Source organism: Enhydra lutris, unplaced genomic scaffold (genome assembly GCF_002288905.1).
Source record: "Enhydra lutris kenyoni isolate GAN:26980312 unplaced genomic scaffold, ASM228890v2 scaffoldscaffold13, whole genome shotgun sequence".
Taxonomy (NCBI): domain Eukaryota; kingdom Metazoa; phylum Chordata; class Mammalia; order Carnivora; family Mustelidae; genus Enhydra; species Enhydra lutris.
The window spans coordinates 2,692,340-2,717,507 of record NW_019154097.1 but is presented as its reverse complement, the minus strand read 5'-3'; the positions used below and the strand labels follow the sequence as shown (position 1 = coordinate 2,717,507).

The following is a 25,168-nucleotide window of genomic DNA, read 5'->3' as shown; positions in this document are numbered from 1 at the left end:
AGGGTCGGTGCAGAGCTCCATCCCAGAACCCTGAGATCATGACCTGAACTGAAGGCAGAGGCTTAAGTAAGCCACCCAGGCGTACCCTCTTCTTTTTTTTTTTTTTTTTTTTGAGAGAAAGGGAGAGTGTGGGCAGGAGGGGGATAGTGTGGGCAGGAGGGGCAGAGACAGGCAAGAGAGAATCTTAAACAAGCTCAACACCCAGTCCTGAGCCTCACAAGGGGCTCAACCTCACAACCCTAAGATCATAACCTGAGCCAAAATTAAAAGTCTGATGCTTAACCAACTGAGCCACCTAGGCACCCCTAAACTTTCCATTTTTATTTTTATTTTTTTTTAAGATTTCTATTTTTAGTGATTTCTACACCCACTGTGGAGATCGAACCTACAACTCCAAGATCAAGATTCATACACTCTACTGAGAGGCAGCCAGAAGGTCTAAACTTTCCTTTTTTTTTTTTTTTTAAAGATTTTATTTATTTATTTGACAGAGAGATCACAAGCAGGCAGAGAGAGAGGAGGAAGCAGGCTCCCCTAGAGAGCAGAGAGCCCGATGCGGGGCTCGATCCCAGGACTCTGAGATCATGACCTGAGCCGAAGGCAGCGGCTTAACCCACTGAGCCACCTAGGCGCCCCTAAACTTTCCATTTTTAAATAATCTTAGATTTATACAAGTTACAAGAAATTATTGAGTTGAGTGGGTGACTCTTGGTTTTAGCTTGGGTCATGATCCCAGGGTTCTAGCCCCACATAGGGCTCTGCACCCAGCAAGGAGTCTGCCTCAGAATTCTCTGTCCCTCTGGACCTCCCCTCACTTGCACGCTCTCTCTCTCTCTAAAATAAATAAATAAATCTAAATTAAAAAAAAGGCAGAAGGCATAACCAGGAAACTGGATAATTTACAAAATCTATAATCAGTTCCTGAAGGACTGGAAATTGTCTGTACTTAACACAAAATCCGGGTGCCTGGGTGGCTCAGTCGTTAAACATCTGCGTTTGGCTCAGGTCATGATCTCAGGGTCCTGGGACTGAGGCCTGCATCAGGTTCCCTACTCAGCAGGAAGCTTGCTTCTCCCTCTGCCCCTCCCCCTGCTTGTGTTCCCTCTCTATGTCTCTCTCTGTCAAATAATTAAATAAAATCTTAAAAAAAAAAAAAAACCCACAAAGTCCAACAGTGTGCACCAAATTACATAAAATATAGAAATAGAATTTTTACTCTCAAAGTAGTTGATGCTCTAGATAAAATATTTCAGGTTCTGAAAAAAGAAAAAATACGATAGTACTGGGAAAATGCTAAAATAAAGACCACTTGCAACTTCAACTGGACCCAGATATTTAATGTGGCAGAACTGAAAATAAACTAGAGCAGAAATCCTGGGTTCCTGTCCTCACTTATCCACTGTCTAACTGCATGACTTGACTTTTTTGGCTTCAGTTTTCTGTAAGAGTATGAATTTAACGAGATGTGCTTTCTCTCTAATATCTTCGATCTTTAGTAATCTATGCCCCAGGATCTGAAAAATATTATCATCCACAGGCCTTAGAGACCTCTAACATCTTTACATCACCAGAGAGCAGTTACTGAGTGCTTACCATCTGTCCCTGTTCATGTTCCCATGTCCTCCAGGTCTCATCTTGCTGTTTTTATTATGGTTTGTATGAATTAAAATCCCAAATCCTTTTTCCTAACAGAAACGCTTTCCTCCCAAGCCCTTTGCTAGCAAGTATAGTTAATTAGCTCCAACACATTAAGGGTAGAGTCATACAGGGAATTGTGGCAACATCTGCTTTGCTTGTTCCAAGGAATCTGTGCAAATAAACAGGAGGAATTACTGTTACTGAGCATGTATAACATAATTATATTTCTCCAAATATTTTAGACTATGTTCTTGTTATTCTTCCTGGTAAGACCAAGTCAAAGAGAATATAAAAGATAAGCAGGTCCTGGGTCCCCAGACCATCAATGGGCCTCCTTCTGCACATCACATTGTGAGGGAAAGGCTGCAAGGACTGACTTGGAGGGGTGGGAGTAAAGACGATTAGAATTGTCAAGGTTTTTATTTAAAGCTATAAAATAGGGGCGCCTGGGTGGCTCAGTCATTAGGCATCTGCCTTCAGCTCAGGTCATGACCCCAGGGTCCTGGGATGGAGCCTCACATCAAGCCCCACATCGGGCTCCCTGCCAGTGGGAGGCCTGTTTCTCCCTCTCCTGCTACCCCTGCTTGTGTTCCCTCTCTCGCTGTCTGTGTCAAATAAATAAATAAAATATTTTTTAAAAGCCATAAAATAGGAAGTTTGAAATCATCTTTTTTTTTTTTTTAAGATTTTATTTACTTATTTATTTGACAGACAGAGATCACAAGTAGGCAGAGAGGCAGGCGGAGAGAGAGAGGAGGAAGCAGGCTCCCTGCTGAGCAGAAAGCCCGATGTGGGGCTCGATCCCAGGACCCTGGGACCATGACCTGAGCCGAAAGCAGAGGCTGTAACCCACTGAGCCACCCAGGTGCCCCTCATCTTTATTTTTTAAAAGATTTTATTTATTTGACAGAGACACAGCGAGAGAGGGAACACAAGCAGAGGGAGTGGGAGAGGGAGAAGCAGGCTTCCCGCTTACCAGGGAGCCCAGCCCCATGCAGGGCTCCATCACACAACCCTGGGATCATGACCTGAACCAAAGGCAGGCACTTTACAACTGAGCCACCTAGGCACCCGTGAAATCATCTTTAAAAAGAACAATATGAGGGCACCTGAGTGGCTCAATGGGTTAAGCCTCTGCCTTCGGCTCAGGTCATGATTCCAGGATCCTGGGATAGAGCCCTGCATCGGGCTCTCTGCTCAGCAGGAACCTGCTTCCTCCTCTCTCTCTGCCTGCCTCTCTGTCTATCAAATAAATGAATAAAATCTAAAAACAAAACAAAAAAAAGAACAATATGTAGGGTGCCTGGGTGGCTCAGTCAATTAAGCATCTGCCTTTGGCTCTGGTTGTATATCCAGGGTCCTGGGATTGAGCCCCATGTTGCCTTGGGCTCCCAGCTCAGTGGGGAGTCTGCTTCTCTCTCCCTCTCAAATAAATAAATAAAATCTTTTTTTAAAAAGATATTTATTTGAGGGGCGCCTGGGTGGCTCAGTGGGTTAAGCCACTGCCTTCGGCTCGGGTCGTGATCTCGGGGTCCTGGAATCGAGTCCCACATCGGGCTCTCTGCTCAGCAGGAAGCCTGCTTCCCTCTCTCTCTCTGCCTGCCTCTCCGTCTACTTGTGATCTCTCTCTGTCAAATAAATAAATAACATCTTAAAAAAAAAAAAAAGATATTTATTTGAGAGAGAGAGAGAGAAAGCACCAGCAGGGGGGAGAGTCATAAGGGGAGGGGGGAATCAGACTCCCCACTGAGCAGGGACGCCTGATGTGGGGCTCCATCCCAGGACCCTGAGATCATGAGTTGAAGGCAGACACTTAACGGACTGAGCTACCCAGGTGCCCCAATAAATAAAATATTAAAGAAAAAAATTTATTGCACACTAGATGCCTTCCTGTGTTCTCCTTCCCATTAGTAACCAGTTAGTAGAGTTAGTAATGACTACCTTGTCTTTTTTTTTTTTTAAGATTTTATTTATTTATTTGACAGAGAGAGAGAGAGCATAAGTAGGGGGAGTAGCAGGCAAAGGGAGAGAGAGAAGCAGGCTCCCCTGCTTTGTGGGGAGTGGGGCTCGATCGCAGGACCCTGGAATCATGACCTGAGCTGAAAGCTGATACCTGACCGACTGAACCACCCAGGCGCCCCTACTCTGATTTCTACTACTATGGTATTGGAATATAAGATACCTATTTGGTCTTTGTTCTGGTTCCTGGCACAAGGGTTCCTAAAACTCTTGTAATTTTCTAAGTGATAATGGTGAAAAAGAGCATCTTTTGTTATTTATAATAAGTCCTTCTCAACCAAACCTGAGTTTATGTTAATGTGGTGACTCAAGATGGTTCCTCAGATAGCTTTAGGATGGAGGCTGGTTGCCAGAGGAACCAACCATGTGATTCTAGGTTTGGAACTTTTAGGCTCAACCCCTCAACCTCTGAAAAGGGAAAAAGGAATGGGGATTGAATTAATTACCAAAGGTTAATGATTTAATTAATCATACCTTCATAATGGAACCTCCATATAAACCTTAAACTATGAGGTGTGGAGAGCTTCCAATTATGTGAATATATCTACATGCCATGAGGGTAGTGCACCCCAAACTCCACAGGGACAGAAGTTCCTGTGTTCAGGACCCTTCCAGACCTCATCCTATATACCTCTCCATCTGGCTATTCATTTGTATCTTTTATAATATCCTTTATAATAAACTGGTAATAGTATTTATTTTCCTGAGTTCTCTGGGCCATTATAGCAAATTACCAGACCTAATTAGGCCATCATGGGAACCCTCAGTTTATCTACTATTGATTGACATTTGAACTATTTCCTGTTAATGGCTGTTATGAATAAAACTATGAATATTCTTTTGCCCTTTAGTGGACATAAACACTTATTTCTGTAGTTTACCCAGAAATAGAAGTTCTGGATCATAACGTACGCATACCCAGCTATAGTAGGTACTGCCATAGATTTTTCCAAATTGTACCAATTTATATGCCCACTAGCAATGTATGAGAGTTCCAGTCATTCTACCTCCTTACCAATCCTTGGTATCATCAACAGGATTTTTTTTAAGGATTTTATTTATTTATTTGACAGAGAGAGAGAAATCACAAGTAGGCAGAGAGGGGGGAGCAGGCTCTCTGCTGAGCAGAGAGCTGGATGTGGGGCTCAATCCCAGGACCCTGAGATCATGACCTGAGTCAAAGGCAGAGGCTTAACCCACTGAGCCACCCAGGCGCCCCATTTTTTGGTCTTTTTTTTTAAAGATTTATTTATTTATTTGAGAGTGAAAGGGAGTGAGAGAGAGAGAGATGGAGAAAGAGCGTGAGTAGGAGGGACAGAGGGAGAAAGAATGGTTGGTTAAGCATCTGACTCTTGGTTTGGGCTCAGGTAGTGATCTCAGGGTGGTGAGATCTAGCCCCACATTGGATTCTTGTGCTCAGAAGGAAGTCTGCTTGAGATTCTCTCTCTGTCCCTCCACACTTGTGCATGCTCTCTCTCAAATAAATAAATCTTTAAAAAAATAATAAAAGAGGGGCACCTGGTTGGCTCAGTGGATTAAGCCTCTGCCTTCGGCTCAGGTCATGATCTCAGGGTCCTGGGATCAAGCCCCTCATGGAGCTCTCTGCTCAGCAGGGAGCCTGCTTCCCCCCTTCTCTCTGCCTGCTTCTCTGCCTACTAGTGATCTCTCTCTGTGTCAAATAAATAAACAAATCTTTAAAATAATAATAATAATAATAATAAAAGCAACATGGACTTTTAAACTTCGAGGTAAATCTTCATTCCACAGAAATTGTGAGCTCTGCTGAGAGGTTAAACTGGAGCTAGTTCTTAGGATGCCAAGATGAAGTGCACTAACCTTGAGGATGAGCCTGCAGCCTCTGACAGGGGCAGATACCAGGATTCAAGAGTGGCTCATCATGAACCTAGAGATTCTCAAAGGGATTCCAGGCTCTTGCCCAAAGGGCTCCTGGGTCACCGAGGGCATTGTGAGGCAAGACAGAACTGGAACAATAGGCTCAAAAAGGAAGGTGAACCACTTCTGACCCATTCACTCTGTGCATGTCTCTGAAGGGATAGGCCTGACCAAGTAAGATGGGATTGCCTTTCCCAAGGTGGCATTAGAGATTAGTAGCAGTGCCCACTTGGGATGGCAGAGGACCCTGTCTCAATCTGGTCTTTGTTTCGACTTGGAAAACAAATCCAAATCTTGTAGGCAGAACTTCAGATGGGTCAACAGAACTCCCTGGAGGTATGAGGCCTGAAGCAAGCAGCAGGTAACTGGGCACTACAGCGGGAGGCCGGTCAACCCTAAGCAAGAACATCCTGTTTCCTCAAAGGGTTTCTTTGCCTGAGGAAAGTGGAAGCCAGCAAATTCCTACAAGATCTTCTGAGAATGGAGGCAAGGGTGATCCTGAAGAAGCCCCCTTATCTGAATGACAAGCATCGTCCACTCTTTGTGGTTCAGTATACCAAATCTGCCCTCATTGAGATGTAACCAGCGTCCTGAGTGAGAGGCAGGAAGCGGCAGTCCCCTGCTCCTGTCCTCAATTTAGGACCGCATGGGAGGCGTAAGAAACAGATGAATTAAGGCGTGAGGTCTATTGCAGAAAGCACAAAAGACAGTTTGGCCAGCAGGTCATGAGAATCTAAAGGGAGGCGAGGTTGTAGCTGAGAGAAAGATGATTTGAGGGGCTGTTGCGGTCAGAGCAGGAGAAAGGGTTAGGCGGGGCAGGTGGCCAGCAGGGAGGCAGGAGACTGGATGGAGAATGGAGCTTGAGGGCTCTGGAGGGGTGGGAAGAGGCCGGAGGCCGGGGGAGCAGTCTGGGCTGGTCATGCCAGGCAGGGCAGGTAGGTACTCTTCAGAGGAAAAGTCTGGCCACGCGGTTGTTGATTCCGGGCCTGACTCCACCTTGCGAGGGTGGGGGAAGGAGGTCCTGCCTCCCCGCACAGAGTCCAGCCCTTGGTGTCAGCGCTCCGTTTGTGATAGGTTCCGGGAAAGTGCAGCGCTCAATAAGAGATAACCAGTGGCAGCTGCCGGGTCAAGGCGTGTGCTGGGAGGCATTCCTTCCCGGAGCGAAGACAGTCGTCCTCACTTCCGGGTGCTTGCGGATGGGCAGGCGGGGGTCCGAGGTCGACCTCCAGAACGCAGATTCCTCTGACCCCAGGTCTTCCACCTACAGCGGCCATCTAACGACCGTTGGAAATGCGCGGGCCGCCGCAAAACAACTGCCGCGGACTCTCCACTTGCAGGCCCTAAACCCCACCCCTGAAGGCCCGGCAGTGTCTCCGTGGCGACAGGCTGCAAAGTGCGGCTGCGCAAGGGTGACGGAGCGCGAGCGAGGGGGAGGGGGTGTTTTGGTTCTAGCCGCTCGCCGTCCTTTCAGACTCGTTCGTCTGAAAGCTTCTCGTTCCTTCCTACCCTATCCCTTCCCTTTCCCTTTCCCGGCCCCAGTCCTCCCTCCCTCCTTTCCCTCTGCCTGCCTTCCCGGGTCCGGGCCGTTTTCCGGGCCAGACGCACAAAAGTGCGCGGCCCCGGGGCCCAGTATATGACCCGCCGTCTTGCTAACCCTCGCTACCCCCGCCCCATGTGGCTGCGGGGCCGCTGCGGCGCTGCCCACTATGGCCCGGAAAGCAGTTAGCAGGAAGCGGAAAGCGCCCGCCTCGCCAGGAGCTGGGAGCGACGCTCAGTGCCCGCAGGTGAGGGCTAAGAGGCCTGGACCCGGGTTATATCACCGAAGCACCCAGAGAGAAATAGGGTTCTGAGGTCGGGGAACTGGAACCGGGGACCGAGGTCTGTAGTCAGAAGTGGGCAAGAGCGGAGCCCCAGCCTTTTGGGACAGGTCCGGGCCCTCGAGAGTTCATAGGAGATCAGAAAAGCCGGAGGAATGAGGAGCTAAAGGGAAACTTGGAAACGAGGCATACTCCGCGAAAGGCCTGCAGCCGGTAATGGGGCTTGAGGGGAAACTAGAATCTTGGCTTTGGAGGAAGAAAACCGACGTCGAGGGGGATCAGGAACAAAACCTCCCAGAAGATACTGGGAGGGAGAGTGAAGTCCCCCTTCCGGGGCCCTGGGAAGTGGAGATGATTGCGTCCCTTATATGGGAAGGGAGTTTCCCTCTGGATACCTCAAGCCCTGAGGTGGGCTTTTTGGTTCTTGGACCTGTATAAAAAACATCAGTTCTCATATATCATCCCTATAACGCTCTCGTTGAACGCGTATTCGGTCTCTGATTTCTCATGCTTCCTACCCCGTTGGTGTTTGGTTTTTCGAATTCTTCAACGGCCTGGAGCCTCAGCCTGGGGACGGGGTCGCCCTGATAGCGCATCCCTGGAAGGCCTGGTACCCCATGCTGGCCCCAGCTGCACTCTCCATGCTCCACAGGGAGTACAGACTGAGAGTAAGAAGGGTCCTGGGTAGAGATGTAGCCCAGGTCGGTGTAGTAATTATTTGGTACTTCATTCTGTTCTCTATCAAGGATAACTTAAGGGGCTCTGAAACCTTCAGCCCTAACAGAGCTAGTAAACCTTTTGACCTCTTCTCTGCTTCCTTTCCGTTGTCTTTCAGCCCTTGTTTCTCATAGGTAGGTTTGTCTATGAGCAGCATCTTCTCAGTGTTGGAAGAGTTAAACTGGACTTGCTATATTCAGATTTCTGTTCTGTTGTAATTGTATTTCTGTTGTATGTAAATCCTACAGGATGAGTTCTTGGTGAGTTCTCTGATACAGAAGGATCCCTTGTTCTGAAGGAAGGTAGCCAAATCCCTAATTTCTAACGTTGCTTTCCACAGTTTGGCTGGGATCACTCATTGCACAAAAGGAAAAGACTCCCCCCAGTGAAGAGATCCTTAGTGTACTACCTGAAGAATCGAGAAGTCAGGCTTCAGAATGAAACCAGCTATACTCGAGTGTTGCATGGCTATGCAGCACAGCAACTTCCCAGTCTCCTGAAGGAGAGAGAGTTTCACCTTGGGACCCTTAATAAAGTGTTTGCATCTCAGTGGCTAAATCATAGGCAAGTGGTGTGTGGCACAAAATGCAACACGGTAAGTGTCTGGGGGGTAAGTGAACCTTATCTAGGGGCTTGGATACATTTTGGCTCTACATGTTGTAGAACCTCTCACTGCTCATTTTCCTATCAGTTTCTTTTGGGAGGAGATCGCCTCACTCTGCTTTCTGTTCTCTCCTGTCTTTTGATAACCTCTTCCTCTCTTTTTGTCCCTTTTTCCACATCCTCATCTTCCTGATAAATCTTCAGAGGAGTCTGTTTCTTTAGGCCTCTTGCCATACAGCTGTTCCACTGCTTTTAGAGTTTTTTTGGCCTCAACTTTTTATGTTGCTTTTTAAGTCAGAGATCTTAGAGGATCTTAGAGGAAAGACTTAGGAAAGAATGATGCTCAGGGCATCATTCAGGATACATAAAAGTGGAAACCTAGATCTTATCTGCTAAACTAAGGGCATATATAAAAATATTTTAAGTAGCACTTGGAGAGCACTTTGATGCAGTTGGTTAAGCATCCGACTCTTGGTGTTGACTCAGGTCATGATCTCAGAGTCATGAGATTGAGCCCTGGGTTGGGCTCCACGATTAGCATGGAGTTTGCTTGAGATTCTCACTCCGTCCCTTGGCCCCTCCTGCTCATGTGCTTGCACTCTCTCTCTAAAACAAATAAATCGTTAAAAAAATAATAATAAAAAATAATAAAAAATAATAATAATAAAGTAGGGCACCTGGGTGGCTCAGTTGGTTGAGCAACTGCCTTCAACTCCGGTCATGATTCTGGAGTCCTGAGATCCAGTCCCTTGTTGCTCTCCCTGCTCAGCAGGGGGACTGCTTCTCCCTCCCTCATGTTCAGTCTCACTCATTCTCTCTCTCTTTCAAATAAATGAATAAAATCTAAAAAAAAAAAAAAATAAAGTAGCACTTCGTTCAGGATAGGAATAACGCAAACCTTTTTTCCCCCCTAAACATTCTCTTTCAGGGAGTAGAATCTAAAGTAGATTTAAAGATATCCTTTAAGAAAGGGAAGAGAATGTGTGTTTGGTGATATATTTCAGGATGTAAATGTTTGTTCTTGGCAAAGTAGCTTCCTGAAAATGATTCAAAAGAGAAGAATTATTACATGAGGAGAGTGTTTTTACACAGAATGAGTTAGAAAATAGCTGTAAGTGAATGAAAGGAAAAATTTATCACCTATATAATAAGCACAATTGTAGGCATAGATAAAATATGTCAATCCAGGATTGGATATTGTGGATATGATTGGAACAGAAGAACACAAATACCATGATGTCAGAGGAACGGCAAGAGGCAGTGCCTGGAGGTGAAAAATGATTCCAAATGAAGCATGAAAAAAGATGGGTTATAAACCCAACTGCTTTCTCTGTTTTCACCTTAGCTTGGGTGGATAGACAAATTGTGTCATGGTGGTTGGGTAAATTCACCTTAGGAACACATCTTGGATTAATTGAAAGAGAAAAGGTTGCTCTAGATAAAGAGTGTCTTAAGCATTAGAAGTGTTTATAAAGGATACAGGCAAAGATTTAAACATGAGTTTTAAGGAAGGAAATAATAATGGTGGTGGTTGGGGCGCAGCTGGCATTTCCTCTTCTGTTGAAGGTTGCAGCTTATCATACAGAAGCCTTTCAAAACTGAGTAGTGGTAGCAAGCCTTTACAAAACTTCCTTTTCCTAGTCTCTCAGGCCACCACTCATGGTTTAAGAGAACTGTTACTATTGTCACTTGAAGTAGAAAAAGAGTCTCCCATTGGAGGACTTCATTATACTCTCCACATATACCATTATAGTGTTTTGCCCAGCAAATGTTGAATTATAAACTAAGTTAATCATAGTCTTCTTGAATTTATTGACCATGTTTTGAAAGTTTGCATAATGTTAAGTAACAATCTAATGTACTCTTAATACCTACCTCTTTCTGTCTTCCTGTTTCTTCATAACCTAACATGTTTAAGTGAGGTCCTGTTTTCTTTATAATTTGTCTTGTTACTTGCTTAGCTTCCAGAACCAAAGCAGAGAACCAGGAATGCTGCTCTTTGAACTTTGTGACATTTGGCAAATGATTCCCTTATCTGTGCCTTTGTTTTCCCATCAGTAACAGGGGAGTAGTAATATCCAGAACTGAGAAGGTGGCTGTGCATATCTTGGGAAATTCTTGATGTTAGCAATATCATTCTTACACAAAAATAGTAGTGGTGATAATGAATGCAAAGCTTCATTTTTTAAGAAAGATTTTATTTATTTATTTATTTATTTACTTGTTTGACAGAGACAATCATTGGAAGCTATTTTATAACAAAAGGAGGGGTGCCTGGGTGCTCAGTCAGTTAAATGTCTGCATTCCACTTGGCTCAGGTCATGATCCTGGGATCAAGCCCTGCGTGGGCTCTCTGTTCAGCAGAGAGTTGGCTTCTCCCTCTTCCTCTCCTTCTGCTCTTCCCCTTGCTTCTGCCCATGCACACTCCCTCTCAAATAAATAAAATCTTTTAAAAAAATTAATAAAAGGAGAATACTTGAGTACTTTATGATAAATCACATCTGCATGATATTATGCAGAAATTAACATAATTGTGAATACTAACAGCTTTTCTTTTCTTTTCTTTTTTTTTTTCAAGATTTTTTTTTATTGGGGCACCTGGGTGGCTCAGATGGTTAAGTGTCAGCCTTCAAGCTCAGGTCATGATCTCCTTGTTCTGGGATACAGCCCTGCATCCCTGCTGAGCAGGAAGTCTACTTCTCTCTCTCTGCCCCCGCCCCCAATGCTTTCTCTCTTTCTCAAATGAATAAATAAATTTTTTTTTAAAGATTTTATTTATTTATTTGACAGAGAGAAACACAGCGAGACCAAGTACACAAGCGGGAAGAGTGGGAGAGGGAGAAGCAGGCTCCCTGGTGAGCAGGAAGCCTGAGTGGAGCTCCATCCCAGGACCTTGGGATCATGACCTGAGCTGAAGGCAGACACTTAACTGACTGAGCCACCCAGGCTCCCCAATAAATGAAATCTTAAAAAAAAAATAGGGGCGCCTGGGTGGCTTAGTCTGTTAAGTCTGCCTTCAGCTCGGGTCCTGATCCCGGGGTCCTGGGAGCAAGCCCTGCATCGGGGTCTCTCCCACATCGGGCTCTCCCTCTGCCTGCTGCTCCCCTTGGCTTGTGCTCTCCCTATCTCTGTCAAATAAATAAGTATTTTATTTATTTATTTGAAAGAGAGAGAAACCACGAGTGGTGCGTAGTGAGGAGAGGTAGAGGGAGAAGGAGAAGCATACTCCCCAGTGAGCAGGGAGCCCAAGGCGGGGCTTGATTCCAGGGCTCTGGGATCATGATCGAGTCTGAAGGCAGCTGCTTAACCAGCTGAGCCACCCAGGAGGCTGAACACACAAAGCATTCGATGCCTTAAATGTAACAAGACACAAAATTTTTATTTGTTTTTAAATTTACTTATTTTAGCAATCTCTACACCCATCCTGGGGCTGGAGCTCACAGCCTCTAGATCAGTAGTTGCACGCTCCTCTGACTGAGCCAGCCAGGTGCACCAAGATACCAAAATTCTTATCTCTGCTTATTATAGCTGTACACAATTATGCATGCATGTGGTTAAGGACTAAACAGGAACTGGACAAATGAAAAAAACAGATTTGAAAAGAGAGAGGGGACACCTGGCTGGCTCAGTCAGTGGAGTGTGTGCCTCTTGATTCTGGAGATCATGAGTTCAAGATCCATGTTAGACAAAGAGTTTAATTAATAAAAATTTTAAAAAGGAACATTTGGGTAGCTCAGTTGGTTAAGTGTCTGCTGTTAGCTCAGGTTATGATCCCAGGGTCCTGGGATCGAGCCCTGTACTGGGCTCCCTGTTCAGTGGAGAGCCTGCTTCTCCCTCTCCCTCTGCCTGCTACTCCTCCTGCTTATGCTCTTGCTTGCTCTCTGTCAAATAAATAAATAAAATGTTTTTTTTTTTTAATTCTTTTTTAAAAGAGAGGATTCGGAGTGCTCTGTCTTGCATTTTATAATTTCCATTATTGTTGATAAAGTAATGTCAATAAACTTTTTTTTTAAAGATTTTATTTATTGGGGGGCCTGGGTGGCTCAGTGGGTTAAGCCTCTGCCTTCAGCCCAGGTCATGATCTCAGGGTCCTGGGATCCAGCCCTGTATCTGGCTCTCTGCTCAGCGGGAGCCTGCTTCCCTCCTCCCCTTATGCCTGCCTCTCTACCTACTTGTGATCTATCTCTCTCTCTCTCTAATAAATAAAATCTTTGGGGAAAAAAAAGGTTTTATTTATTAGAGAGAGTGAGCACGAGTGGAGTGAGGGGCAGAGGGAGAAGCCAACTCCCTGCTGAGCAGTGAGTCCATTGTGGAACTCAATCCCAGGACCCTGGGATCATGATCTGAGCCAAAGGCAGACACTTAACTGACTGTGCCACCCAGGCACCCTATACTTTTTTTTTTTTTTAATGTTACTTCAGCTAGATGAATGTTGTTGTTGTTAAAAATTTTATTTATGTATTTGACAGAGAAGAGATCACGAGTAGGCAGAGAGGCAGGCAGAGAGAGGGGGAAGCAAGCGCCCTGCCGAGCATAGAGCCTGATGCAGGGCTCGATCCCAGGACCCTGAGATCATGACCTGAGCAGAAGGCAGAGGGTTAACACACTGAGCCACCCAGGTGCCCCGAATGTTGTTTTTTCTTAGCCTAAAACGGTGGTGGAAATGGCCTTGCTCAGTTACCATTCATTGCTTGTCTGCTGACAAAGATTGAACACAGTTATATATTATTCATCTCTTTTGTGGAGAGGGAATAAAATATGGTGGTAGGATATATAACAAAAGGAGTTTCCTTTCTGAGTCACACAGGAATTTTTTGGAGCCCAAAATAACATCTAGAGATCTTGCTTCTTAGTGGGCAAGTACACAACCATATTGTCCTTAAGTCTTTATGCTATAATGCTCAGGAAGTAAAAGTGAAAGAAAAAGGATTATATAGTATTATCATTGTTTTAATACTGTTATTACTGAAAGCTTACAATTTCTTAATATACCCAGATAAATAATTAATATGGGACTACAAACTCTGTTCTCCAGTAATTTGTGGCTTAGATGTAAGGCTCCCTGCTAATTCTGATTAGATGGCTCTATACCTAAAAATGCTGTAGGGGAAGAAAAAGGTGAGAATATCTTGTACAGAAATTGTTTTCCTCTGAATAATCTGTATATAAATATTAGCATCTTTGAGTGCTGTAGAAATCACTTTCTGTCTTCCATAGGAAGAAATGAGGACTTGTGTAAAGACAGACAGTAAGCCAGTTCTTTATTTACCTTCTACTTTTCTTTTTATTTTTTATTTTTATTCATTTGGTTTTTTTTAAAGCTAGGCGTGGACCCCAACACGAGACCTGATCCCAGGACCTTAGGATAATGACATGAGCTGAAGGCAGTCACTTAACTGGCTGAGCCAGGCAGGCATCCATTCTGTTGGGTTCTGATTTTACAGTTTAAGAGTTTTATTTTAACCAAATGTTTGTCAAGGTGCTTCAAGTAGCTGAACCTCTGTGGTATACTGTCAGAGACTCTTTACTGGTTGACTTTGGGTAGGTACTAGGCAGAATCTTAGGTGTCTTGCTAAAGGTGACTTTGGGACTTATTTTTATGATTTTTTAAAATTTATTTTTTATTTTTTTAGTAGGCTTTATGCCCAACGTGGAGCTTGAACTCAACAACTCATAGATCAATAGTCGCATGTTCTACCAACTGAGGCAGCTAGGTGACGTCATTTTTCATAGAGCCCTCTAAAATCAGGGATTAGAAATCAATTTATTGGGGGCACCTAGCTGGTTCAGTCAGTGGAGGATGCTACTCTTGATCTTGCAGTTGTAAATTCAAGCCCCATGTTGGTTGTGGAGATTACTTAAAAATAAAATCTTTAAAAAAAAAAAAAATCTTGCTTATTTAATACCACAGCATGGACAGCTTTCCATGCTTTGTTTTTGTTTTTGTTTTTTTTTAAGATTTTATTTATTTATTTGACAGAGAGAGACAGCAAGAGAGGGAACACAAGCAGGGGGAGTGTGAGAGGGAGAGGCAGGCTACCCGTGGAGCAGGAAACCCCATGTGAGACTCCATCCCATGACCCTGGGATCATGACCTGAGCTGAAGGCTGATGATTAACAACTGAGGCACCCAGGCACTCCGAACAGTTTTCCATGTTAATAAAAATCCTAATTAATAAAATAATAATAAATAAAATAAAATAAAAATAAATAAAATTAATAAAAATTTTAAAAGGACTTTTTTTTTTTTAAGTAAACTACCCCCAACAAGGGGCTTGAACTCATGCCCCAAGATCAAGAGTCGCGAGTCAGTTGGGCGCCCCATTCTTTTTTTTCTTTTTTTCTTTTAAGCTTTTATTAAATAATCTCACCCAGTTTGGGGCTCAAACTTACCATCTAGAGATCAAGAGTTGTATGTTCTTCTGACTGAGGCAACCAGGTACCCTTGAGCACCCCATTCTTTTTTTTTTTAAGATTTTATTTATTTATTTGACAGATCACAGGCAGGTAGAGAGGCAGGCAGAGAGGGGGAGGGGGAAGCAGGCTCCCCGCCGAGCAGTGAGCCCGATGTGGGGATTGATCACAGGACCCACTGAGCCACCCAGGCACCCCTGGGCACTCCATTCTTAAAAGCTCTGTAATAGTCTATTGTGTGGCTATACCCAACCCCTGTGGTGTCTCACTATTTAAAAATTTAGGTGCATCTAGGGGCGCCTGGGTGGCCAGTCGGTTGGCCCCTGCCTTCAGCTCAGGTCATGATCTCAGAGTCCTGGGATTGAGCCCCGCATCGGGCTCTCTGCTCAGCAGGGAGCCTGCTTCCCCCTCTCTCTCTGCCTGCCTCTCTGCCTGCTTGTGGTCTATGTCTGTCAAATAGATAAATAAAATCTGAAAAAAAAAATTTTTTTAGGTGCATCTGGATGGCTTGGTTGGTTAAGCATCCAGCTCTTGATTTCAGCCAGGTCATGATCTCAGGGTTGTAAGATCAAACGCTGTGTCAGGCTCTGCACTAGTCAGGGAGCCTGCTTAAGATTCTCTGTCTCCCTCTCTCCCTTCCCCCCTCCTCTCTCTCTAAGTAAGTAAAAGATAAATGCTGACTTTATTTTTTAAAATATTTTATTTATTTATTTATTTATTTATTTGATAGAGTGAGAGAGCGCGCACAAGCAGGGGGAGTGGCAGGCAGAGGTAGAGGGAGAAGCAGGCCACCCATTGAGCAGGGAGTCCAATGTGCAACTTGCAGGACCCTGAGCTCATGACCTGAGCCAAAGGCAGAGGCTTAACCAACTGAGTCACCCAGGTGCCCCTTCATTTTATAGTTTTTTAAAGATACACCCAATGTGCCCATTGTGGGGCTCAAACTCAACAATACCAACATCAAGAATTGCTTGCTCCATCTGACTGAGCCAGCCTGGTGCCCCAAAATTAATGCACTTTAGTTAAAACTGTTTACTCATTTCCTTAGCAGAAGTTTCTAAAATTGAAACTGTAGTGTTTACACTGTTCAATTTTTGATACATATTGTCTGAACATATTCTGTTGTTGTTCTTTGTCTTGACTCTTTTCTTTGCTCCTACCCATCTTCTTGGTTTGGGATAGGGAATGGATTCTTCTGCTTCATTTTCAGTTGTCTTCTCTTTGCCCAACTTTCAGCAGATTCAGGCTGTCCACTTTCCTTTTCCTGTCTGACTTAGTATAATTTATCTTGTTGTCTGATCTATGTGGATTTGCTTTCCTTTCCTTCACTAGGCTGCAGCTAAAACACTTTTTAGTTTTAGAAACTTTGTGAGCTCCTCTATCTTATTAAGCTGTCTTGATCTCTCTATGTGCATTTTGCATGCATCTATATACACTTTACATGCATTCAGAGATGTACTCTCTAGTCTTATAAGCTTCCTGATTGTAAGGACTTTGCTTTCTTTTTTCCCTTCTCTGTTTTAGAATGTAAGCTGCAGGGAGCCATTGAGACTCAAATTTACCTTGCCATGCTGCTAATTCCTGGCAGGGATCCCAGTAGGTTAATGTAGAACAGCCCCATTCTGGGATTTGTTAACAGAAGCTTCATGAAGACTTGGCCCCTTGTCAATGAGCTTGGGGAGATATTCTGTGGCAGCTCATTCACAACCCTTTCCCTTGCTTTGAAAAAGCAAAAGGATTCTGTCCTTCACATGGTGCTTTGTCATTCCTCTGCAAGAGTGAGGTTGTGGGTAAACTCATGGTTTCCTAGGCCCTCTAGAGACTCAGATGTTACCAACTTTTTCATTTCCCTTGTGTCAAGTGTTTTTCACATCAAGAGTAGATGAAACTACACCATACAAAACTAAACTTTAGAATAGTATATTACTATTAACTTTTACTTGTTCAGCACCAGTTCTGTGTTGAGCCCTGTGCTAGACATTTTAGGTTTTATTAGATCTCTTAGTCACCCTAGAAGGCAGATATTATTCTGGTTTTATAGATAACAAACAAGATTTTGAAAAGGTTAACTGACTTGTCTAAGATTGCATAGCTAATAGATAACAAATATGGAGTTCAAATTTAGATTTCTCCCAATCCCAAACTGGAGAGGTTGGACTTAACACTTTCTTGGACATGAATAGTTGAAACCTTATCTCCATACCTTTTCTGGATGGCAGAATGGAGCCCTGTTTTAAAACAGGAATGCCCCCCCTCCCCCAAAAAAACAAAAACCAAAATGACAAAGGAATGGCCTAACACAGTGGACTAAAATAAGCCTTTGCCAGCCCTCAGATTTCATAGGAGAAATGGATTTTTCCAGGTTGCAGGTCAGTTAGTTTACTCTTGTATCTTATCAAGATTCATTCCTCCTAGCGTACAGAATAAATTCTCTCTACATCAGTTTTTCTCAAGCTTCAGTGTACCTGGAGATCTTGGGAAACTCCAGATTCCAATTTAATTGGTCTAGGACAGGGCCTGAGATTCTTGGGTCCTAACAAGTTCCCCAGTGGGGGAACTTTGAATAGCAACGGTCTGTCTAGATTAGTGATTGTTAAACCTGGGCAGTCATTGGATTCACCTGGAGATCCTTGGGGAAAAAAGTTAGTTTTACAGGCCCCAAAGTGAGAAATTTCTAATTGGAATAGTTTTAGGGTAGGGCCTAGAAATTGTTTTTGTTTCCTAGTTTTTCTGAGAAAAAATTCACCCAAGTGATTATCAGTTTGGGAATCATCAGTCTAGAAGGTAACGTGTTATGGACGCATTGTCCCACAAAACCACAAAGGCTGGGGTGCCTGGGTGGCTCAGTGGGGTAAAGCCTCTGCGTTCGGCTCAGGTCATGATCCCAGTGTCCTGGATGCAGCCCTGCATCGGGCTCTCTGCTCAGCAGGGAGCCTGCTTCCTCCTCCCTCTCTGCCTACTTGTGATCTCTGTCTGTCAAATAAATAAGTAAAATCTTAAAAAAAAACAAAAACCACAAAGGCTTAAGTGAGCAGTTAATTTTCCTTCATTAAACATTTGAGGGGCTATGTTGTATAGAGTTCATTTGCTCTAAAAGAGTAAGAAACCCACTCATGTTTATTGGAAGGGATAGTTCGCAAACCCCAAAAGCAGGAAGTATCTCTAGATCTCAGAATGAAACAGAACTTGGAAAACCATTAGAACTAAAGGTGTTCATGCTATTGTTCTTCTATTTCCTTCTCTTTGGGGACTGGCTTTGGTAGAAATTAGCCATCCATACAGTTTGATCTAGTGCCACCGAGCCAGTTTCACATTCCCGAGAGAATTTGATCCATCCAGTATAGCCTCTGGACTGGTCCTCCCTGAGCGAGGAGGGATAGTTCTCCTCTCTGGGTAGTTCTCCGATCTGGAGGTCTGGTCTTACATCAAACAGACACCTAGATGTGGGGTCCCCCTAACATTGTTGGGCAGCCTGCCTGAAAGATGTCTTCCCCAAGCACTTACCACATAGCTTTGCATTGTTGAGGCAGGATCATAGAACCAAGTAAGATAGTCCCCTGCTCTTTGAATTGGGAAGGCATTATTAGCTTGCAGGGGGAAAAAGACAAGATTTTAAAGCAGTGTGATACAGTCTAAGTGTTGTGGGTATTTAGCTGTCTGGAAAACCTACAAAAGAAAAATTTAACCAGCCTGAATATTTAGGGAATATTCAGAGAGGACATGTCTGAACTGAATCATGAAAGATAAGTACATCCTGTCCAGGTACAGAAAAGGGGGGGGGGAGCATTTCTGGTATTGTGAAGAGCATGAGCATGAAACAAAACAAAAAAATTACATTTTGTTGCAGATTTTTGTGTGAATAATAGTTAATAAGCTGTTATTTCTAGAGCATAGATCCATGGCAGGATGTAAAACTAGAGAGAAAGGTTGGGGCCAGATTGAAGAATCTTGATGCCATGATAAGGAGTTTAGATTTAGGTAAAGAGAAACCAATTTTTTTTTTTTTTTAATGTTTGTTTATTGGGGGGCGCCTGGGTGGCTCAGTGGGTTAAAGCCTCTGCTTTCAGCTCAGGTCATGATCCCAGGGTCCTGGGATCGAGCCCCGCATCAGGCTCTCTGCTCCGCGGAGAGCCTGCTTCCTCCTCTCTCTCCCTGCCTGCCTCTCTTGCCTACTTGTAATCTCTGTCAAATAAATAAATAGAATCTTTAAAAATAAATAAATAAATAAATAAATAAGAATATTTATTTATTGGGGCACCTGGGTGACTAATGAATTAGGCATCTGACTCTCAGTTTCAGCTCAAGTGGTGATCTCATGGGCTGTGGGATTGAGCCCCTTGTCGGGCTCCTTGCTGAATGGGGGGGTTTGCTTGAAAGATTCTCTCCCTCTCCCCTTCCCCCTGCTCATTCTCTCTCTCTCTCTTTCTCAGATTAAAAGAAAGATTCAGGGGCACCTGGGTGGTTCAGTGGGTTAATGCCTCTGCTTTCGGCTCGGGTTGTGGTCTTGAGGTCCTCGGATCGAGCCCCACGTCAGGCTCTCTGCTCAGCGGGGAGTCTGCTCCCACCCCACCCCACCCACCCCCGCCTGCTTCTCTGCCTGCTTGTGATCTCTGTAAAGTAAATAAATAAAATCTTTTAATAAATAAATAATAAAAGAAAGATTTAGTTTAGACAGAGCGTTTGCATGCAGGTGCATGAGGGGCAAGGGGAGTGGAAGAGAGAATCCCCAAGGATACTCCCCACTGAGCCCACAATCTAATGCAGAGCCCAATCCCACAACCCTGAGCCCATGACCCAAGCAGAAATCAAGAGCCAGCTGCTCAACCAGCTGAGCCACTCATGCGCCCCATGGATATTTATATCTTATGTATGTACACACACACACACATATATATAAACTTCAAGTATTTTTATTTATTTTTGCACATGAGAGAGAGCATGCTTGAGTTTGGGGGAGGGGCAGAGAGAGAAGCAGGCTCCTGGATGAGCAGAGAGCAGGATGTGGGACTCTGTCCCAGGATCATGACCTGAGCCAAAGGCAGGTGCTTAACTCACTGAGCCACCCAGGCATCCCACCTATGGATATATATATATATTTTTTAAGATTTTATTTATTTATTTGATAGATCACAAGTAGGCAGAGAGGCAGTCAGAGAGAGAGGAGGAAGCAGGCTCCCTGCTGAGCAGAGAGCCCGATGCGGGCCTCGATCCCAGGACCCTGGGACCATGACCTGAGCTGAAGGCAGAGGCTTTAACTCACTGAGCCACCCAGGCCCCCCCACCTATGGATATTTTTAACTGATTGCTGTTTTTATAAAGATGACCGATACAATATAGAGAATAGTTTTGATGGTGGCCTTGCTTGAAGGCGCAAAGACCAGTTGCAGTTGTCCAGAGAGGTGATGAGAAAGAGGATGAGAGGCAGGAGCCAACTGAAAGAATAGTTTCTCCTTTCATAGATCTCCTTCCGGTGCAAGCAGGTTACTTTATACAGAGATTTGACATGATTTGGCTTCATCACAAGAATTGCTGAGAGGATTTTAAGCTACCTTCCTGTACTAAGGTATATGGTCACATTGCTAGCACCTAGAACAGTACTTGGTATTTTAGTTGGTGCTAAATGAATGAGAGAGTGAATCATTTAATCCCATAAAGAGTTTAATAAAGACTCAGGAATGTTCTTTCTTAGAGACTTATCTTTTCCATAAAACGTTTCTTTGAGTTAAATCTGGCAGAGTAGAAAGGGGTTAGGTTGGAAAAGAGGTAGAGAAGAGCTTGTCATATCTCTAGTCACTCCAACAAACCTAATGTTTACAGTACATTTAATAGTAATTGTGATGGGCTCTGGGAATTTTGTTTTTAAATTTCTATACATGGGTAGATGAGAATTAGATATATAAAATATGTCCAAGGGGTGCCTGGGTGGCTCGGGGGGTTAAAGCCTCTGCCTTTGGCTCAGGTCATGATCCTGGGGTCCTGGGATCGAGCCCCGCATCGGGCTCTCTGCTCAGCGGGGAGCCTGCTTCCCTCTCTCTCTCTGCCTGCTTCTCTGCCTATTGTGATCTCTGCCTGTCAAATAAAATCTTAAAAAAAAAAAAATATGTCCAAACTGGCAGAAAACCTTTAGTCGGGTTCTTTAGGTCCACAATCTAATGCACGTCCTCTTTGAAGTTATCTTTGAATCCCAGGCAGAATTTATTGCTTGCTAATCTGTGTTCATGTAACGTTATCCTTGTCTCTATTGTATTTTCTTATTTTCATATTTCATTTGACTAATAGCCCTGACTATGCCTTTAGCAATTCCCGGGGTCTAAAATGTTTGAGGGATAATTGAGTGAACAGGTAGTAGACATTAATTAAAGTTTAAGGGATAATTGAGTGAATGGGTGTTTGTACCCCAGGTTAGCCACATGGAAGAGAAACTGTTAACTTATGTGTGTCCCTTTTCTTGTAGCTGTTTGTAGTGGATGTGCAGACAAGCCAGATCACCAAGATCCCCATTCTAAAGGACCGGGAGCCTGGAGGCGTGACCCAGCAGGGCTGTGGCATCCATGCCATCGAGCTGAATCCCTCTAGAACTCTGTTAGCCACTGGAGGAGACAACCCCAACAGTCTTGCCATCTACCGGCTACCTACACTAGATCCTGTGTGTGTGGGTGATGTAAGTTTCCCCAGTAACTGTAGAGGTAGTTTTGTTCCCCAGTAACTGTAGAGGTAGCGTTGTTCTTAAGCAGAGCCTGGTAAGTAACATGGACCCTCCTCCCACATGCCCCCTGGGAAAGAAGTTTCCTCTAAATTTCTGCTGACTACAAGGGTATGGGGGTAAGTTGTGAGGGTAGAAATATCAAAATGGGGACTGAACACCCCATAGGGAAGTATATTGACAGTGTGTGTTTGATAAAGGGATGAGCAGCATACTTTAGGGCCAGCAGCAGTGGTTTGGTGTTTTAATGCAGTGTCCGTATATCTCCCATTGCCCATAGTCGCCAAAGTTTATTAAATCATTCAGCAACTATTTATTGAGCTTTTTATGTCTGGGAGTTGTTTCAGAAGCTGGGGACAATGCGGTGAATAAAACAGATAAAGCTCCTCACCTCTTGGAGGGAGACCTATAAACCAATACATAGACCAATAAATACTTCCCAGCAGTATATCAGAATGTGATAAGTGCCCTGGAGAAGAGTAAAGGCAGATTAAAGGGATAGTGGTGGAGAATGCTGTTTAGAGGATGGTCAGGGAAGTCCTCATTGATAAGAATGACATTTGAGTAGGAAGACACAGAGGAAGTGAGAGTGAGTGCAAGTCATATAGATGTCTGGAGGAGAAGAGTTACAGATAGGCGGAATAGCAAAGAGGTCAGGTATAGCTGTTGTACCAGGAAGGACAGAGAAGAGTGGTAGGATGAGGTTAGAGGGATTAGAGGTGGGTGATCGTGTGTAGGAGCCCAAAATAAGACATCCAGAGGTTAGAAGGCAAGACCTGTGTGTCTACCAGACATGTTCATTGCCTGTAGGAATGCTAGTTTCATTTCAGCTTTGAGCTCCTCAAGACAGAAGTTAAAAATTGTGGGGAAAAAAAAATAAATAATTAAAAAAAAAAAAAAAAGAAGTTAAAAATGGTGGGATCCTGCCCTAGGGTTAAGCTCATCAGAGATCAGAATTGTAATTTTTACAAAGATATTTTCAGTCAGACTGTAAGCTTTTAAAGAGTGTGACTTGTAATCCTTTTTTACTAATTTCTTTTTTTTCTCCCCTCTCCAAGGATGGACACAAGGACTGGATCTTTTCCATTGCATGGATCAGTGATACTATGGCAGTGTCTGGTAAAATTGACCTTTTGTATGGAGTTTTGATGTGGCAGGGAGAAAGGGAGACTAGAAGTTAAAAGGAGTAGCAGTGTGATTAGAAATAGCCCAGTAGGGGCGCCTGGGTGGCTCAGTGGGTTAAATCCTCTGCCTTCGGCTCGGGTCATGATCCCAGGTGGGATCAAGCCCCACATCCGGCTCTCCGCTTGGTGGGGAGTCTGCTTCCCCCCCCCCTCTCTCTGCCTGCCTCTCTGCCTACTTGTGATCTCTCTCTCTGTCAAATAAATAATAAAAAATCTTTAAAAAAAAAAAAAAAAGAAAGAAATAGCCCAGTAAACAGACCATTGGCCAGGAGATCTTATTACCAGTATTGGCTCTTTCTCTAACTTACTGTATCTCCTTGGATAAGTCATTTCCCCTGTATATTCCTGATCTGGAAAGAGGAGTTACCAGCATTCTTCATTTATTATTCATACTCTGCCTTGTTCCCAAAAGTATGTGTGACAGCATGTTATCCACAACGTTTTTGTGGGCTTCATTGTGACAATGGTTTTGAAAGTGTTTTGGAATAGTTGATGTGAAGTATTAGTAGTTATATTCTGTACAACTATATGGTGTGTTTCTTGTTGATAAAAGTTATAGGATTGGGGGGAATTTCTTTCCCAGTGGAAGACATCAGAAAAAAATACATGGAAGTGAGTGTAGAGAAGGTAATCTAGAGATACACAAATGCTTTCTAGATACCCACAGCACCTTAGAAAGTAGGCTCAGAGTGCTAACCAGTTTTGCTCGGGACCCATATGTAAAAATACAATACCCCAGTTCTAGATTCTTATAAACATTGTATGTCACTAAGAAAAACCTAACAAAAAACCCTCTTAGCTACAGTTTCTTTACTATCTTCTCTGCTAGCATGCTCATTATCTATATCTTGAAATACCCCCGATATCCATCCATATTTTTTCTCTGCTTCTGTTCTGTCTTCTCCAATCAATCTTCATGATGCTGCTGTATTAGTTCTTTAAATTTTTTCCGGGTCTCCTGGGTGGCTCTGTTGTTTGGGCATCTGCCTTCAGTTCAGGTCATGATCCCAGAGTTTTGTATTGAGTCCTGCATTGGGCGCCTTGCTCAGTGGGGAGCCTGCTTCTCACTCTGCCTGCTGCTCCCCCTGCATATGCACTCACACGCTGTCTCTCTCTCTCTCTGGCAAATATGTGGGTAAAATATTTGAAAAATAATAAAAAATTTTTAAAAAATATTTTTTCCTTATTAAAAAGTAATATGTGTTTATCATAATTTTTTATACATATATTTTAAAATTTTTTTTTTTTTTTTTGAGAGAAAGAGCACAAGCAGAGGGAGAAGCAGAGGGAGAGGGAGAAGCAGGCTCTCTGCTGAGCAGGGAGCCTGACGCAGGACTTGATCCCAAGACCCTGAGATCATGACCTGAGTTGAAGGCAGACACTTAACTGACTGAGCCACCCAGGGGCCCCCATAAGAAAATTTTTTTAATACAGATAAACAAAAAAGACAATAAGAATTATCCTCGATATTTCTACCCAGGGATAATAACCACTGTCTATATTTTAAAAATACCTTGCCAGTCATTTTTCTGTACCTATTTTTTTAGTTGGTTAAAATGGGATCATACAGAGGGATGAATATGTAGATAAATGTGCCAAGTACAATAAAATGTTGATTGTAGAATATAGATGTAATCGAACAGTTCATTGTAAAATTCTTTCAATATTTCAGTATGCTTGAATTTTTCATTATAAAACTTGTGTAGTTTTATTTATTTATTTTTTTAAGTTTATTTATTTGACAGAGATCACAAGTAGGCAGAGAGAGAGAGGAAGGGAAGCTGTCTCCCTGTGGAGCAGAGAGCCCGATGTGGGGCTCAATCCCAGGACCCTGGGATCATGACCTGAGCCAAAGGCAGAGGTTTTAACCTACTGAGCCACCCAGGCGCCTCTTTTAATTTGCATAGTAAACCATGCATATGTTTTATGCATATGCAAACCATATCTCCAGATATGTCCTTCTCTCTGGCCTTTTCTAGATTTCACATGTGATAAAACCTCTGCATTAAATCCCTGCCCATAAGCCTTATGACTTATTCAGTAGATTTGCAGTGTGGGAAGGACACCTTCTAGTCTAAAGGAGAGTTGGTGAATAACTTTACTGGAAAGGAATTTTATTTTTATTTATCTATTTATTATATAAATATAATATAAATATTATATTTATATAATAAATATTC

The 25,168-nt window shown here is 43.5% G+C and overlaps 1 protein-coding gene across 1 annotated transcript in view; it reads left to right on the top strand.

Annotated features, from left to right (window-relative positions):
- Positions 1–6,865: 6,865 nt before the first annotated feature.
- Positions 6,866–25,168, top strand: part of LOC111146026 (DDB1 and CUL4 associated factor 12) — a 29,603-nt gene continuing 11,300 nt past the window's right edge. The window contains exons 1-4 of the mRNA XM_022501396.1: positions 6,866–7,334; positions 8,425–8,679; positions 21,556–21,762; positions 22,863–22,923. Of these exons, the coding sequence (XP_022357104.1) occupies positions 7,257–7,334; positions 8,425–8,679; positions 21,556–21,762; positions 22,863–22,923 (601 nt within the window). The 5' untranslated portion in view covers positions 6,866–7,256. The remainder of the gene's footprint in view (positions 7,335–8,424; positions 8,680–21,555; positions 21,763–22,862; positions 22,924–25,168) is intronic.